The sequence below is a fragment of the Macrosteles quadrilineatus genome, unplaced genomic scaffold (genome assembly GCF_028750875.1).
Source record: "Macrosteles quadrilineatus isolate MER2022 unplaced genomic scaffold, UCM_ALF_1.0 Scaffold_9__3_contigs__length_116548681, whole genome shotgun sequence".
NCBI classification, from domain to species: domain Eukaryota; kingdom Metazoa; phylum Arthropoda; class Insecta; order Hemiptera; family Cicadellidae; genus Macrosteles; species Macrosteles quadrilineatus.
Genome location: NW_026542602.1, coordinates 36,486,975 through 36,506,515, shown reverse-complemented (window position 1 = coordinate 36,506,515; position 19,541 = coordinate 36,486,975). Strand labels below are relative to the sequence as shown.

Here is a 19,541-nt window from a genome sequence, read left to right as displayed (position 1 = left end):
TCGACACATTCAATAATTAACTTAACCCAACGTGTTTCCAACTGTTTTTTCTGTTAATATTCATCAACCACGTTTTAAGTCGCTCTTAACAGTGACGCCGCCATTTCCCGTTTCCCGTTCTGTTTTCCCGGGCGTGAAAGCTTCGCTGCTGAGTTGGGATTGTAGCGGCCACGTCTGGGACCGTGACGATGACTGGCCAGGTTTTATGATTGTTGTTTTTCAAACTTCACACTTTCCCACCTCATAACAGAACTACATTTTTTATAGCCGTCATTTTAGGCCAAATGATCGACTCAGTTTCAGTGTTGGTTAACTAGGCCTACTTTGAGAACTTTGAGGAGTTACTGATCACTTTGACACTGAGTTTCTTTGAGTAAATGAGTCTTGCACCCACCAAGCGTTATTTAATCTTAATGTAATAGCCTGTTGCAGTATTTAAGTAAGAGCTTGGCTTTTGAATGTATTATTTTGCATTGTATTTGTTTCGTGTGTCACTCGCATGACAGTAGTAGGCTATCTGCTATGCACTGAATGTGTTTGGTCATCTTCATTCTTCTTCATCTACTTAGACAAACTTTCATCTACAGCCTACTCGAGACAAACTCGTGCTCGTGCTGTGAAACTTACCCGTACCCGTCGTAGTCAATGTACATACGGCAATAGAAAATATACGCTGTAGCGGCTTCTGCAGCAATCATGGTGATATCTATTTAATACATTGAGCGGGTTATTCTAAAATACAAAACTGTGAAATAGTTTATGATACAATGAAATTTCCCTTACTGGTTAGATTTATGTTCTATCTTTGGCTATTGACAAGTCAATGGTTCCATACATGAATTTGGAAGGCGTTGGACGTAGACTACGTTTTGCTGAGACTGCCAAGTAATGTCTTCTTGGTCTGAAGTATAACATTGATGTAGACATGGTGCAGTTTTCCGAATGTTTTTCACCGTGAAGACAACGGTACTTTTCCACGACTTGTCTGCTAATCCCCACTAGTGCAGTCAGTGATAATCAGATTATATGATAAGACAGCTGGGATGATGACTTTCTCCCGGCGCTAACCCTGTTACACCACTCTCGCACATTTCCGTTTCCTGTCTTTCACCTTTCCACATATCCAGCTGGTTTAAATGTCGACGACTTACTTTTAGAGATATTTAAAAAGAGGCCATGAATCTTTGGCTTTATGGATGCATTTGGTTTGACATAAAGTTCAACTACGCTGTGTTATTTTTTGCTTTGCCTTCGGTGCATTTCCCTCCGAAAAGGGCTTAGAAGAACTTTAGAACTACCCATCATGAACTTAACAGTTTCCCTTCAGAATGCCAGTTAAACTTAGAAGATACAGTAGCAGGTAGGTTGGAGCCCTCAATAATTGGACCATCCTGAGAGTGGGCGATTTCCTGTCTTAGATGGAGCCAGATTGCTGTCTTGATTGTGGTCTAAAAATATCTCTGAGCTCACGTAGAATGTTAGCGAATTTCCCTATAGGGAAGTAGCTATTACCGTAGGTCTCATGGTAAGACCTAGGCCCGGGACCGATTTACTTTTTCATTTTGATGTCCCCAGAGGCCAAAAACACCATTCGTTCAAATTTTTATATATCTATATATAGAGATATATATATATATATATATATATATATATATATATATATATGTGTCCATCCGCACGATAACTTGAGTAATTTTTGTCCGATTTTGATAAAATTTGGTTTGAAAGTGTAAGGCGGGATAAACTCGAACGAGTTCGCGAACCAGCATGATCGGACTATGGGAACGGGGGTTTACGGGGGGTTTTATGGGGTAAAAATAGGTTTTTCCCATTTTTGACCCAAAAAAAATAAAATTTTGCAAAATCTTTTCAAACCATTTTGTAGAGCTTAAAAAAACAAATAATTTAGTATATTGAAGTGTTAGTATGCGCCTAATGGTTACGAAGAAAATTCCAAAAAAATGTAAATTTTAAATTCCCATGTTATTCTTATGGAGAATGAGTAAACTGTTGTAGTTTGCTTGTTTATGAACATATTTTGATCAAATTTGGAAAATGTTTTTATTTCTTACTAACTATTAACATTTTACAAAAAAAAGTTTTACCCTCCCTGATGCAGCAAACCTAAGAACCTGTTAAAATAATTCTATTTAAATAGGAAATAAATGTTAAATTTTTAAGTAGACATTTTAGTGTAAATCCAATCAGACATATGGAAATTCGCTTAGTCTGCAGGTTTGCTGCGGCGGGGGTATTTTCATTTTCAAAGTGTATTTTAGATACATAAACAAGTTCCTTCTTCACAATTCAAAGTATGGTCCCATAAAAATGGATTTAAAACTTGTGCTATATTCGTAACAAAAACTTATTTTGGGAATCACGTACGCTAATATTTAAACAAATTTCTATTACTTTTAAACAATTATGTCCATTTCATATTTTAGTGCTCCATTGGGACTGAAAATAAACATTTATACGTTGACAGGGTCCCTTACGCAAACAAACTAAAAATCATTCCAAAATCGGTGTCATCACAATCAGAATGTAGCGCTAAAGATGCTTTATAACCTCCCTATATCTATCTCACCTTTGGTAAGGATTTGTGATCTGAACACACATTTTAATTCCCCTTTTAAAGACAAACATTCAAGATTTGTTTACAAAAGAGGCCCAAAATAATTTAACAAACATTATAGCTCCAAAAGTCCCCAAGTTAACCACCTTCTTCATAACTTGAATAGAAATTATAATCGATCACGATTTCTTGGCTTTAGAAACACTTTTGATCATTTTCTTCCCTAACCTTCCCTATAAGTTGTGACTATCTGTACAAAAATGTTGTTTCTCCCTTGAATTACAAACATACAACTTACGAAAGAGGTCGAAATAAAGAGTACCATCTTCTTAACGACTTGAATATAAATTAATTGGGACCGATTATGATTTATTTGTTTACTATACCGTACGTTTCTAATTTCATGTTTTATACCCCCCGTTTGTGACGGTTTTTAGGCCACAGTTTCCCCTGGTAAAAGTAGTAATAATCGAACAATTCGTCTCGGTCACAGATGGCTGCTACTTTTCGCTTTCTGCCGTTTCACAGTCTCCTATAGGACAATCCATTCTCCAGGACAGTTCAATCGCTCGAGAGAGTTTTTGTATTTGGACATTGTTTTGTGCTCTTTGCCTTTTTCACGCAACTCTGATTGCTAACTAACTAACGCAACTGCTGATGGGCTAACTGATTGCTTAACGGCTTTGCCTGTTGCATCGGCTGTTCCAGATTTTCAATGAGTTGGAATTTAGATCGCATTACGATTACGGTATTCACATTAGACCATTGCGTCAATCGAGAGTGTAATCCATATACAATCCTACTATTTATCTGACTGACTTTATATGTCACATACTTAGTTTACGTATTTTAAAGCAAAATAGCCTATAAATGAAGGGTGAGAATAGATTGAGATTGCCTAAATTTCTTTGTTGCTGCCTTATATCAGTCATTTCTTTATCCAGTACCAAATTAAGCCTAGTGATAATGAGTTTTGAGCAGGTTTAACCATCAACATTCTATTAACCTTAGGACCGATCTGTCGATTCATGAGCGAGCACATAACCTACATTTTTACTGTTTTCTTTAATTGCACTTCACGTAAAAAAAATCATCATTGAAAGTTTCTCAACGCCGATGGCATACGCCAGTGACTTGTCTCAAGTAAACTGTGGATACAACTACTGTAGAGACGTTATACCACGTGGTTATACTCCCATGTCGAATCTTCGTGAGATGACCGTGTGGTTGAACTGGCGAAAGAAGTGACTGAAGTTTCGGACAGCAGCAAACCATCTTCAAACAATTCAATTTCCGATTCTTGTCAAATACATCTTTTTAACCTTGGAAAACCGTAAGGGCAACTTATTGTAAGCTATCATCTCACATCAATCATAGCATTGTACTGGAGACTTGCCGAGATTTTGACAACATCGCACTCTGTGAGTGGTGTATTTATTTCAAGTGAAAATTGGCTACAGCGAGTCCATACTCGATCTACTTCAGTATCCAGAAGTCTGTTGTTGCCAACTGCACGCGAAAGTACAGTATGGACGGGAAGAAGTAAGCACGAGCCAAGGTCGTGGCGGGCGGCGCGGGCTGTGGCTGTACCATGTAGCCTTACCTTCACATCTACAGCTGGGTGACTCATCTGGAGCTTATAGGCTACATGCTAACGGGCCTAGCAGACCGGGTAGCTTTCAAGCTTTCCCTACGACCACGGCTTGCGGAGGCGGTCCGGGGAATGGGGATCTAGGTCTAGCAGTGTAGGAGATTTTTGTGCCTTTGTTTTGGAGAAGTTACATGTTTTATTAAATTTATTTGTATGACAGAAGAACTTCTAAAGGAGCTCTGACTTGGGTTTTTTTTTAATTCGGGAAAACTGCACAAGGTAAAATCCTTGACTGATAATAAACATATGGGAGTTAATGAATTAGTTTTGAGGTAAAGTTTAGTTTGGCCGTCATTGAGATGTGGCTTATATTTTGGAGGGATTTGGAGGGAAAATTTTTAAGCTTTATCAAAACTTTGAGTTTTCACCAAATTGAGAAAAACCAGTACACAAAGTAAAAAATAAAAACAACTAGCATTAGTCTGTAAAATGTTTGATTAAAATATGCACATTAAGTAAAATCATATCTTTGTTTAGCAGGTGAGGAGTAATAGATGGTTATGTATCAGCAAAAATATGGAATAAAAATATTTTGCATAACAACTGTTGGATTGGTTGGTCAAATTACTGTAGGCTTATGTGAATCCTACTTTAAAGACAAGAGTTGGATTTTGCTAATCAAGGAAGTTGAGAAAGGTGGGAACTTGTCAGTAAAACCAATAGATATTTGAGGGTCTTTGTTAATAAAACTGTATTGTGAGTTAAGATGGTTAATATAGTGAGGCATATTGAAAGAGAAGCATAAAGTAGGGATTTCTCTAACAACGTATAGGATGGATTTGCATCAGCTCTGAAGGATGCATTAGTAAATGCAGTCTAATCCATTACCTTATCTATCAAGCGAGGACACCTAGTTTTTGGTTGGCTAACTTGGTGTGTAATAAAAACAAATTTTAATAAAAATGTCTGATTAAATATGAATTGTAATAAATTAGCGTTATTTACATCTGTTCATTCATCAAACCTTTAAGAAACTGGTCTTCCTGTAACCAGTTAATTGTTAATTTGAGTAATTTCAATACCTATTGATTAAATATTGACCCTTTAAAAAAACTGTTCATATTCTTAATAGAAACTAGTATAAACTATCAAACTATGGCAAAAATAACTTATTTTTTTAGTGCTTATTGACAGAATTTTTAAATTGAACCACCTTTTATAAGTTTCTTTCTTAGATAGCTAGCCGGTTTATTATTTAATGGTATTAATATATGGATTAGGACAATGTTAAAAATGTCACAAGTAATAGATTGATTGGTACCATGGCTAAACAAAGCTCTCATGTTCAATCTTATTGGGTGAATATAAATGCAATTATTATAGTAAGAATAGTAATTATTAGAAATATTTATATCCACTGTATGAGAGTATTTGGGTCTAGAATTTATTTATCTTAGTTAGGGTACTGTTTTCGTAATTTTTTGCTGAATTTCAAAACTGGTTGGATAAAGATAAAACTATCAAGTTAGACTAACTTCTATGAAGTACAATAACTTTTGACAATATAGTATATGTTGTCTGAATCTTTGTGTAATTTTCTTTTATCTTGGTGCCTCTAACAGTTAGACTGTTTATACTTGTCTCTTTCGTATTCAGTTTGACTTTGCATTGATTATAGGTTCACTGGCGCTTAAAACCAGTTTATACTCTGTGTGGGTTGTCAGATTGGGCCCTGGATAGTAATAAGTCGAGTTCGATGGATCTCTTTCGATTTTATGCCTTGGCGAACAGACCTCTGGCATATTTAATCCAAGGTCCCGATTTCTCTATTCTCTGTTCATCATCTAATCTCGTACGTGTTTTGCATACTATTTTTGTAAATCTATTTTGTATTTACTTAAAAAGTTTCAAATTTCTCATCAGGGAATTGTTGCTGTAGGCTATGTGGTGATGCCTAGGTTTGTGAAAATTGCTTTTTATTTTGTTTAGGGCGTCTGGTAGCCACTCTTCAACTAAACACGTTCCTCCAAATTCTTTCTTAGTTTATATACCTATAACAATTATACTTAAAACGCATAACTTAACAAAATGTAATGTTCAGGATTTCCTCTAGGCTACATATTCATATTTAAGGGCATTTTAGAAATTCTAGATTACAAAGTTGATCAATGTTGGCATTGAACTTCTTCATCTTTTCTAGATACCCACAAAGTAGATAATAATACTGTATTATTATTTTTTTACTAAGTTTAACTTTGACAGCAAATTGAAGATGTAAGAATTTATTTTTCTTTATATTATCCATCAACCACAAGTATAACTCTAAAAGAAAAAGAAATACATTTTAAGAACCCTATCTTACAAGTTGGGAGGGCCTAACCTAATAAAACTTTTTTGAGTGCCAGGGTGAATTTCAAGTTGTATCAACAATAGTCAGCTGGCATGTGTATGACCTACAGTGGTTGCCATGGAAACCTAAGTAGGTCACTGGCAATGGGGAGGGTAACCACCCCCCACCCCTAAATTGAATGTCAGTAAAGCATGACTTTACCTTAGCAAAACAGATTCAAGCAAGAATGTGTATTTCCTTACGTTATTTGTATACAATTTACTGGAACTAATTTGATATTGAAATGTGTGCAATATATTGTGTTTTAAATATAGAATAATGGGATGAAATGGATAAGTGCTTTTGTTGGATTAACTACACTACTTAATTTATACAATTTATACAGTAAACTATAAAATATAATTTTACTATGGTAGCTGGGTGGTCACATGCAGCAATGGTCTTGTTGACCTCTTGGTTGGCATAAGTTAGGATCTAGTTAATTTTAATGTTAAAATCAGTGAAGGAATACTTTCAAAAATCCTTATTTGTTCCGTATGGCTACACTACTGCTCAGTACTACATAGGCTTTATCCCACAAGAAAACCCCTAAACAAAATATTATCTAAGAAAATTGAATTCTGAAATCTTAAACCATACCCCATCTATAAAACCATACTTCCCTCAGAAATTTCCCTAGATCTCACCAACCCCTACCATTTAAATAATCAATAAACTCTTTATGATCGATAAAATATTTTCAAAACCATTTAAGACCTTATCCCTTTTAATATAGGACAAAATTATTACTCTGTATTAGGGAACTTCCTCTACTAAGAACCACATGATAAATTAACCTAAAAAATAGCTGTTGATATCAATAATGCACTGAAGGCTGCATTATAAACTCAAAAAAAAGATAAAACAAAAGTATAAAACAAAACTATTGTTAAAAATTATCAGAAACAAATCACAATATTAAAATTAAGATAAAATACTTAACCAAAAATGTTTAACCGTTAGAAATAACGAAACATGATGTTGGCCTTTATAAAATCAACTAGCTGGCCCGACAGACGTTGTCCTGTCCTAATGTGGTTTTATGTCAAATGCTCGTTCATTTTCAAGATGAGCTCGTTCGCATGGTTCAATCACGTCCTGGTTTAAGTTCGTTCGCTACGCTCACTCACCTTTAGGTTGGAGCTCGTTCGCTACGCTAACTCGCCTCCACGTTGAAGTTCGTTCGCTACGCTCACTCACCTTTTGGTTGCAAATTAGCTGTTGTCATAATTTTAAAAAATAATACAGTAGTGCTGCACCCTGTTGGTAAACCTATTAACTTTTTAATACTATTGAACATCACAGAATCAAATTGATGTGTTGAACCAGCTGTTAAGATTCTTAAATTACATTTAAATATGAGTACTCATAAGGTTAACATGTGAAACTCCAGAGCCACTGGGGTGGGGCCCTTTTGATGGATCTGCACCAAACTTCACACAAACCATCCTTGAATAATACTTAATAATGCCTGAAAGTTTCATTACAATCTGTCGAGCGGTTTCGGAATCCATAAAGGACAAACATACAAACAAACATACATTGGATTTTATATACTGTATATAGATAGATAATACCATAGACTAACCAACAAAAGTAGACTTCTCATCCCATTGTAAATTTTGAAGCACGTTTTTTGTGTCTAGTTTATGTACGTGACACATGGGCGCTAGTGTCGACGAAACTTTGTTTCTATTACTTTAGGGTTAATTTCTTGATTTGTGCTTTACTGTTTGGTTATATAACTAGGGGACAAGTTATTGTTTATGATTAGATCGTATTATTTGGTTAAACGAGGTTTTAAATGGCTGTTTTAACAGGAAACAAATTGTAAACAAAACACGACATCTGCAGAAAACCGTACAGAACTAACAATAATATTGTCTTCAGCTGTTCCATAAGGATGAGAAATCTACTAAGGGAGTATGTTTTATCTATGATAATACTCAATAAAGTTTTCCTTTAAGCAATATTTGTTTATATTTTCAGTTAAACATGCACTAAACATTTTGCATTAACACCATCTACAGACTGAAGCGACATACGATATTGGACCTACCATTCAGATTCGGCTAAGTGTTATCAAAATTCTCTTTGTTTGCTTGTGTTGACGGTGGTCAATCACTAGCTCATGTTCTTCAAGTTATTTTTGTATTACTATTGATATCATTTGCTTATTGTTCAACTTGAACAGATTGTAAATTAAATAAAGTTAAAAAAAAAAAAAAAAAAATTGTTTTTCTCGCCTAACGTTGTTGTTATTTTGCAGGTGCAATTACGGTTATGGATCAAGTGATGTCACCTCATTTGACATCAATAACAGATGGTAAGTTACATATCTTAATTATTTATAAATCCTTATATTATGTGAAGGTGATTTCTACAAAACACTACTCCTCCGTTAATAATGGACGAAGTTTTACAAAAGATGTGTCAATGAATTTCTTATGAAGAACAGTTTTTGTTTACTTAAACAGACAAATAATTTGTATTAATTACAGCTGTTCATAGTAAACATATGATACACACAATAGCATTCGTTTTCAGAGTGAGTTCGTTTTCAGTTTCGATAACTGGAGTGAAGTGATTGATTACATTATCTTTCAGTTGACTCTTTTAAGTCATCGGGAATTATGTCTGTTATTAGTTTTGATATAACGCCTGTAATATTTAGCAAATTTGCTCGGATTCAAGCAACAGGTGCACTATAGTATTGTATAATGGTGGTGTTGAAGAACCAAATTTTCATATTGCGAGTCCTCTCCCTGTTGCAAAGCACAGGTATAACGGCAACAAGTATGTTACGATATGTCGTCAACCCGGCACGAAGGGCGGGTATACATAATAAATACCAAAAACTAGTTGCAAATTTGTTCAAAAAATCAAATACATTGCCAACAGACATTTAAGTTTCTTTGATATACAACTTTGTGTCTAAGTTTGTAATATTTATGAGCACTAAAGCTAGTAATGGAGTCTCTGTTCAAAGGGAGAGTGAACATTTAGTCGAAGCTGGACAGCTTGTTTACAAATCTCTCGAGTCCGGAGTTCATTCATAATCCCTTGAGCTTTGTGATGTGTGCAAACAGTTTCATGCTTTGTTGCAATGTTTGGAAATTTGTAAACAAACTAATAAAGTATTTATAGAAAAATTAAGTATGCACTTCAATTGTTCAAGAAATGTGTCATTTGAAAAGTGAGAGACTGAGAGGTTTATTTTCTGCTTATTTAGCCCAATTGATTGCCACTGAACTGTTATAGGTTTTTAATCTTTACATATGAGGAAGTACCCATTACTAAACATTTTTATAAAATGTATTTTTGACATTTTATTTACAATTATTTCTTAGGTTAAGTGCTTGCTTTCAAGTCCAAAATTTATAAATTGATGCAAAATAATACAATAATAGGTTATGTTACTATTTACCGTCAATCCTCATTGTTTTCCGATGACTAAGTTTCAAGGTTTAGGTTGCCTATCTGTCTAAAATTTAAATTTAATTTCTAATACGATACAATTTGTATTTAAATATATTATAAGTTTCTCACCCAATTAATGGTTCCTTACAAGACCTAGGTTATAAAATACTTTTTAAAATTCTTTCCGGTCTTTACTGCAAACCTAACTTCTGTATAGGTACTTACTGTATTTATTTTAAAATTAATTAAATACCAAGCAATCCAAAATCATTCTATATTTAAAAATACTGTCAATTTTATTGCTGCATTGATACAAATATATTGATACAAACAGTTAGAAGAACAATAAGCAGTATTATATAATGAGATCAATTAGTCACAATAAATCTTCCCTGTGATAAGATAAAATAAACATCACCAAGTAATGGTGCAATTTGTTATGTTAACACTTTGTCTTGTAAATGTTTGCCTTTATCGGTAGATAGTTTTTTAAATGTAATTTTAATATGTGTTTATGTTTTGTTTATCTCTTTACTCTACAGTGTACATTCCTTACTTAGCTATTAGACATTTGTTAAACTGCTGTCTAGCGGAGTCTTTTTAATGCGATTCAGGGCTTCAACCTGGAATTATTATGTGTTATTTATCAACGAAGCCAATTTTGAAATTACATAATGTTTGTGAATAATGCATGCACAGTGATAATGAATATTTTGTAGTTGCATGACAACAAACAAGCTGGCTGCATGACTCAACCTTCTCTCCCCCACCTACACCCAGCTGGTCATTGAACTCTGATCAGCTGTTTCTGACAGCTTCACACTTGTGCAGCTATTCTCTTGGTTTTGTTATGACAAATATTTGATTGACAGGTTTTCTAATTTCCGGCTTATAGCACAGAAGTTAGTATATTTTCTGTGCTTATAGTAAGAGAAATATGACCTTAAACAAATTTAAAGAAAACTTTTTATGTTTTTATTTTATAGTGTTGTGCAGGGGGACATACTAAAAGTTAGGCAAAATCGGGCTACGGGAAATCCCCTAAAATTACGATTGGAAATTGTGGCTTTTACCAATATTGGACAAATTTTGAAAAAAGGTTACCACATGAATTTTTATGCACATTTTTCGAGAAATTGACTTGGGACCACCACCGATATTTATTGGGTGGTTAGTACTACATTTCAATTGGGAATGCGTTTTTGGCAGCCGTCTTAGATCCGCCATATTGGATATAAATAAAATTTAACTATATTTTGACTCTGATTTCAATGCTGAAATCCGTTTTTTAATATATATTTTTGTTTTAAAGATACTGTATATTCAAACAAAAACTCTCCCCCATACATTTCTTAAGGACGTTTTGTGCATTAAAATTTTTTTATAATTATTTCTCTTGTATATCCAGTTCTTATTAACACTTGCAGTTCGTTCCAGCCTTAAAATATTCAGTGATGAAAGTTCTTTCATTTGAGCTATATTTTATATAAAACAGACTAGTAAGAGATGAGCTACAAACCCCAACACAATATTAGCCTAAATTTAACATTTTTTAGAAATAAGTTTCTACTAAAAGATTTATATATCCGGTTGTTAATAGTCACTAAGTTCTTTCTGGTCTCAAAATAACTCAGTAAATGTTTGGCTTTAATTTTATTACTAATCACAAAATAAAATCTGACAAATTTAAAATGAGTCATGCACCTTAATTTAACATTAGGTAAACTATTTTTATTTAGAATTTTTTCTTTAGTTAAAGACATATATCCCCATTTCTAAATAACTCCCAATCCATAGCTAAAATAAAAGTCAATACTTTGACAAATTATTGAACACTAAAATTTTGGGGAGTTATTGACTCATTTTCATAATAATTTTAACTTGTATCAACGAAACCAATCAAGTTCAGATCAGTAAATCAAGGAATAGAATAGTCAAGGAGTAGAATCAAAATATGTTTATGCTACTCTAATTTATTACGCTCAGTCTACTTTTATTAGACTCCCAAATCCGCGTGGGTAAAATTCCGCCCGCAAACAAACTTTAGAGTGTTTAGGTTACTTCGTCATTTTTAGGTCAGCTTTCCTCAGGGGGATAAAATTCCGGTGACCCTAAATGCATGGTGATTAGTGATAGAGGGTCGAGTAGAGCAGTCATCCTAGGGCACAAGTTAGTGAAGGGCGCAAATCAGTGGCAAATTCACTGAAGGTGTAATAGTTATGTTATTTACATAAGTCTTTAAATGCAAAATTTTATTATTAAAAACATTTTTTTGAAAAAAAAATTAAAATTGCTTTGAAACTTTGACTTTTAGTTCTAACTTTCTACAGTTTGCATTTTCAAGTCTCAATAAGCACTAGAGTTGACCCAAACAGTTAGTTTTATGATTCTTCTTTGTTCAAGTGTATTGACCTGTCTCTTGTAGATTGTCGTTTCCTCACTTCTCCATTGTTATTCCCAGCCTGCTCCCAGCACTTCTGTGCATTTAGAGGTGGTCGGAAGTGTTGTCCTTACCTACTTACTGTAAACTTGACTCTTGAATATTTTTCTAGTTATTTATCGATAATTATTTTTGTAAATGTAAAAAAATGGCTGGGTAGCTGAGTGGTTATAGTGCTCGCCTATTAATCAAATGGTCGCCGGTTCGATCCCGAGAAAAGTCAGTAGCTTTTTGATGGTTCGAAACTGGACCCAGCTGTTCCTGATCATTGGGCTTTAAATAAATGATCCTGACTAATGAAACCGCTGATCTTAGTCAGTAACAAAGCTACACAGGTCATCACACACCATTCTACACTCATCCTTCACTCATATTTGGGTTAAAATACGCACCTAGGTGGCGTCCCCATCTCAACGATTGATTATTGATTATTATTGATAAAGTTTCATGAAGTTTTAAGGTACAAATTTAACAGAATAACTAATCATTGTAATCAAACATTGTTGAATGTTATGTTAATCTAAAAACATCGAGTTGTTTCTTGGTTAATATAAACGTAATATAGATTGGACATAACTCCTCAAAGATTTTTGAACTCCCCTAGATACAAAAGTTATGTTTGACATCAATATATTTTATGTTTATGGTCAAGTTTGAAAGATTTAAGTGATTGAACCCTTTTACCTAATCATAATCAGCAATATAAAATCACTAGCTGTACCCACGGGCTTTGCCCCGTTTAACTTCATAAGTATTCGCATGGCTCAATCAAGTCCCGGTTGAAGTTCGTTCGCTACGCTCACTCACCTTTAGGTTGGAGCTCGTTCGCTGTGCTCACTTGTTTTCAGGTTAGCTCGTTCGCTACGCTAACTCGCCTCCAGGTTGATGTTCGTTCGCTACGCTCACTCACCTTTTGGTTGCAAATTAGCTGTTTTCATAAATTTTAAAAAGTCATCCCTTTTATTGTTTATAATACTTTGATAAAGGTTTTTATGTTTTAATATTTAACATTGGAGAATTTAAACGTTGTTAAGTGCACAGGTGTGCTGTGATTGGGGTTTAATACATTTTGACTTATTCAAAAGTAAAATAGTTTTCTGTGCTGCACTCTGTAGAAACACTGTGGCACTACTTCAAATCATTACTAATGCTAATACAGAATCTATATAATTAATACGCTACATGAAACTTTGTCGGTTGAACTCCTCCGCCATTTCGTAACCGATTTTATCCGTTGACGTCTCATTGGAAAGAGCGTGTCGCGTAGATTTGCAAACTGGCCTTACATTTTTGAAAAAGTCCCTTAGGCTTTGCCCCAGTGGCTGTTAAAGTTCCCATGTTTATTTATTTATTTATTTATTTATTTCAACGGACATCTCCATTTTACAGCATACAAACAAAACAATAAACTCAGGATGACTTAAATTGATAATGTTATCCTTATGAAGAACATAATTGTTTACATTTTGATCAGCTGTATAATTTAATTTCTGTTATTTATTTTTCAATCCTATGAAACGCATTGCTTACATTTATTTACTATTTGAGTTTGTGTAAACATAACCCCCAAGATGGATAGTGTTAGTATGGTTGTATCTTAAATTTGTGTATTTATCGTTGTGTGTTAGCATGATTGTAGTTTTTGCATTTATCGTTGTTTTGTGTAGCTATAATTTGTTTATTTGTTGTTTTTTTTTTTCTTTTATGCCTCCGACATGACGACAACGAAACATAGGCAGGAGGCGCAATCGTGATAACGACCGCAGCTACAGAACGGTGGCGCGTACGCGCGTAGTAGGCTTAGTCAGCACCTGACCCTGGACAATCTCAACTATTAGGTTACAAATGCGCCCTAACACTACCCCAAAAATGACTTTTCGTTCTCAATTGGCCCTCTATCAATGACCTGTGTTGCCTGTACAGCGAGGCATTTTGAGAAGGAGAAAACCGGCCGGAATGCTTTAGGTTTATCAATAACGAAGATAAACATGGTTTGAGTTACACACCGGTGATCTTTGAGTTGACTCTTTTAAACTCATTGTAAATATGACTGTTATTCGTTTTGAAATAACTCCTGTAATACTTTGGAATTGCTCGAATTCAAGCAACATGTACACTAGTGTTGTAATTATTCAAACGTACAAAACAGTTAGTGAAAGTAAACATCTGCTTTTAAATTATATTTATTTGAAATCATTGTAGATCAAAAAGTCTGACATTGGCCCACTTAAAACCCTCTGGGGCAGAGCCCTTTTTCGACAGATCTGCACCAAACTTCACTCGAACCATCCTTGAAAGATTCTTAATAATGCCTGAAAGTTTCATTACAATCTGTCGAGCGGTTTTGGAGTCCATAACGTATAAACATATATATATACACACACACATACATAGTTCCTCTTTTATAGATATAGACAAGTTATAATAAATCAGGCAACCACTGACTACTTGTAGTACAGCAATTTAAAGTTAATAGATCTTTGTTATATATGTTGATTATTTATTAATATATTTACCATGTTAATTTTCTGCTTCAGGATGCAAGAAGATGAAGATAAGGAAAACATGCAGGTCATGGAAAACGTGACAGAGAGGAAAAACTCAGGTAAACCACCTTTGTTTACCATTTAACAGTCTACTTCCTTATTTTGTATTCTTTTGTTTTCTATAATATTCCCTTTTAGATTGATCCTCATAAATCAACTCAAGACAATTTGAAAATGTGTTTTTGCCTGTTGTATGAATGAAAACAGTTTATTTGTCATTTCACAAATTTATAAGATCTTAACTCAATAAAACACTCCTTTGTTTAAATTTTCATCCGTTTACTGATATTATAACTGAAAAAATAACTTGTGCACTGTAAAAATCTACCCTTGAAATAGAAAAATTAAATTAATCACAAAATATTCATCCACTTTAAGAATTTTCTCATACAGGCGATTAAGAATTGTTATTAAGATAAAAAAATAGCTTTTAACTGAATCACAAATTAAAGTTGATTAAAAATACTTAGTTTTTTATTTCAAAAGCCATTGAAGGCAACGCTCATAAAATTCATAAATGATTGACTTTAAGAGACATATATATGGGACAATTGGGATTGTATTGTGATGACTTGTCACTTCTAGGTGTGGAAATGCATGTGGATTGTTAAGTTGAATGTCATTATGATTTGCATCTGCCAACGTAAATATCTCTGACGTTTCTTTCATCTAAACCGCAGGATCCTTTTATTGTTTCAGAAACGTTGTACATAATACTTTTAGTTTGTGAATAGAGTTAACACATTTTATTACTTAGAAATATAATTGTGATGTTTAGTGTTTACAAAAAAAAAGATATTAGAACAAAGACAAGCCTAATAAAATTTTGCATTTAAATTTTGTAGTTAGATAATGTTGCGTTCATTTTTATCTAAAGCTAGTTACAACTTCCCCAAGGGAATTGAATTTCTATTTTTTATCCGTAGTCAATATGTAGGTTTTAAACTCTTCCTTGCTATTACAGTAATTTGAATCAATAGTAGGGCTACTGAATATTATAAAATAAAGAAATTATTTTACATAAAACAGTTCAGCTTTATTTTCTCAACAACTTACAATATTTTTATTCATTACTTATACTAAAATGTATGCTACAACAACCCTTAAACCCAGATGAATGTTGATGTAAAGCCATGACGTGATGGTAGTGAAAGGATTAATCGAGGATGGGATTACTGACACTCATGTTGGGAATATGAAGCAAAATACCTCCTGTTGACCTGGAGTATTCAAACTGTAACTGATGTTAAAATTTCTGGACAATGTAAATATAACAATAACAAGAAGTGTTATACCATCATAGATTTATAATGTGTAAAACTATTTACTCCACATCTAGTCAAAGTTTGGATCAAATTTAGTTAAAATTTAAATGACAATTTATTTGGATACAAATATATTCTTGATTATTGTAGCACAAACTTTTATATAATTCAAAATCGTAGAAATTTGTATAAAAATTAAATCTAAGAGTGAGTTATTTTTATTTCAGTGATACTTTTTAGTCGACAGTTTGATATTTTTATGCTGCATAATTTTATGATATTTTGTATTACTCGATTCCATGCCATATATTTTTACATCTTTGTGGAAAAGGATAAACTGAATACTGACTAAAAATTTGCACACACAGTTATGCTTATATGTGTTCCTCTTTGATATAATTTTGGGTATGGTTTTCATGTTAATTTTATTTTTCAGTAGGCTAAATTAAATTTACATCATGTTATTGAGTTTGAATCTATAGATTAACTATTCAATAAAAGTTAATGTGATGAATATTTTACAAATTTATTAAGATACATCTTAAGACATGTCTTTTAATGCTTGAAATGAGAAACAACAAGTTTTTTAACTATCTTTTAAAATAGAGTAATCTTTTTCCTTTAATAAAATATTAAAGTATTACCTAAGAAGTATTTAACATCTTGAAATCCCTTAAAACAATCTATTAAAAATAGTTTTAACAACGTTAATACTGTGTTTTTTTATTATTAATTCATGTGAAGGAAAGAAATCAAGAATTTAATTTTCAAAGAACGATCAAAACGAAATGAAAATGAATGTAGCTGAAATGAGCCATCAAGCAAGTGTGCTGATAGAATAATACACACCCTTCGAAGAAGTTAAAATTGATAACTTATAAGAGACTGTAGAATCTTATGTTACAGTAATAAAAACTAAGGCATATAATAGAATGTTTTATAAACAGTTTAGCTGTAGCTAGAGGCTTATTCAACCATGTTGTTTACTGTATTAACAAAAAGATTTGCTACAGTCCATATAGGTACTGTAGATCTACTTCGATATTAAAAGTCAATGATTTCAACACGAGCTTGTGCCCACGTAAAAGTGAACTGTACAAAGAATCGAGTAGATTTTACTAATTAGATCGCAATGCCAGCAGCAGGAAGGCACAATGCCATCGTTAGTGAGTAAGGAATAGACTGTTCCATTGGTTAGATAATGGTGAAAGTGATGCTTTGGATCACGATGCGGCAATTCACAGGCAACCTTCCGTCAGATTAGCGATTAGCATAACTGCTTAATTCGATACCTCAATTTACTTGGTATTGTTAAACAGAATCACGTTATCCTGCAATAAAATAGGAAGCGGCTTTGTTGGAAATTAGGTCAAGGATTAAAGATTTGAATACTTTTCATCTTTTTTTAAAGTTGTTAGACACCTTCATCGTGGATTAAATATACTCTATGCAGATTTGTCACCCTTAATAGATTCGCTTGTTACAAATCAAATGGGAAGTCTGGTTTATGTAGAACGCAACAATTTTTTGCAATTTAATTCTTTTCATTTAATCAACTTTAAAACTATTTTAGCTGGAATATACTGGATGAGTTTCTTTGATGGTAAACTGAAGTACTGTAGGCCTAAATTATTTTCTTTTTGATAATCCATTGTTTTCTGTAAACAATAAACATACTTATAGGAATTTTGTGTTAGGGAATTTCCCTATAGGGAAGAGCTATTACCTTAAATGCAAGACCTAGACTCAGGACGGATTGACTTTTCATTTTTGATGTCCCCAGAGGTCTAAAACACCATTTGTAAAAAATCTTCAGTGAACGTGATAACTCAAGGAATTTTTGTCCAATTTTGATTAAATTTAGCATGAAAGTGTTACATTTTAATAAGTTTGCAAACAAGCAAGATCGGGTCATATAAATGAGAAGGGTTATGGGGGTGTAACATTTTTCAAAATTTGTTTTTTAATAATGGATGTTCTATTAAGGTGATATAATTGACTTATATAGTGGAACCTTGATAAGAAGACCCTCGATAACAAGTTGCCCTTGATAACAAGTGTCATTTTCAAATCCCCTTAAAATGATTTTACCTCTAATCACAGTTATTACAAACCTCGATAAGAAGTCAACATTGGTAACAAGTCTTATTTTACAATCCCCTTGAGAGTCTTGTTATCAAGGTTCTACTGTATAATAATTGTGATATATATAAGCATAATTTTTTTTGTAATATACTGCCATTAGTATTGGAAACTCCCTTATTAGTATTTAGTATGGAGGGGGACTCCAAAGTGCCTACAACTACTTATAACTTGAATTCAGCCATGATCAATACAAATTTTAGTTAATAATTTCCAATTTATCTTAGGATATTTTACAACTTAAATATTAAATTAAAGATTTATCTGTTTTTACTGTCCTTATTGTGGAGTATAAAAATCAATAGGTAACTAAGAAGTAGGTATAAAAAATATGAACTTATTTTGTAAATGTTCTGTACAGGTAGGTTTTAAGGGATGTAAGTTGTTAACTGTAGGGATGGAAGACTTTGCTGTATTCCAGGAAGATCTTTCTGAATTACTTATGAATGTGTCTACCCTACAAGACTTGAGTGTAATGACTCTTTTTCTTCCTGATTGCAACTCTACTTAGATTTTCCTCGGACTTTTGGTGTTTTTTTTTCTTATGGAAGGGGATATTAATAGTAAAAAAGTTATGTGTAATGTTATGAGAAAAAATAATTTAGAGTTTATGATTTTTAAAGTCACAATTATTTTTGTGGTTAACTAAAATATATATTTACATAATAAATAAACTCTGGTCTAGAATGTAGTTTGAATATATGAAATGAAAGAGTGATTTATTTTCCAAGGAAGTATTACAATTACATAATAGAGACTCAACAACAGCTGACAAAAAACCATCTGTTTTGCTTGGACATAAACTAATTTGCCTTCATAAAGGAAATTTCTACAAATTTAAACACCATATAGTACCAAAAATGTTTTCCAAACATTAAAATGTTCTACTTTAACACACAAATTTTAGGACTTTTCAAGAGACAAAATGAATTTTACTATCTTATTTAACAGAAAAAGTTAATTGAGCTGGCCACTGCATAGACACATTTTTTACCGCCCCTAGAAAACTGTGTGCTAGGTTTTGTTATATTAAATCCTGAAAACTGTTTTCTTTATAGCATGTTTACACTTATCGTACTTTTTTTTGTTTCTTAATGCCCAAAACACTCCAGCATCATATTGGTCACTGAGCATGCTTCCCATTACATGCTCTGTGCATGGACATGCTCTGAT

At 33.1% G+C, this 19,541-nt stretch overlaps 1 protein-coding gene across 1 annotated transcript in view; it reads left to right on the top strand.

The window, feature by feature from the left end:
- Positions 1 to 19,541, top strand: part of LOC129002086 (F-box only protein 32) — a 47,165-nt gene that overhangs the window by 8,532 nt on the left and 19,092 nt on the right. Inside the window, exons 2-3 of the mRNA XM_054429622.1 lie at positions 8,825 to 8,881; positions 14,953 to 15,020. Of these exons, the coding sequence (XP_054285597.1) occupies positions 8,825 to 8,881; positions 14,953 to 15,020 (125 nt within the window). The remainder of the gene's footprint in view (positions 1 to 8,824; positions 8,882 to 14,952; positions 15,021 to 19,541) is intronic.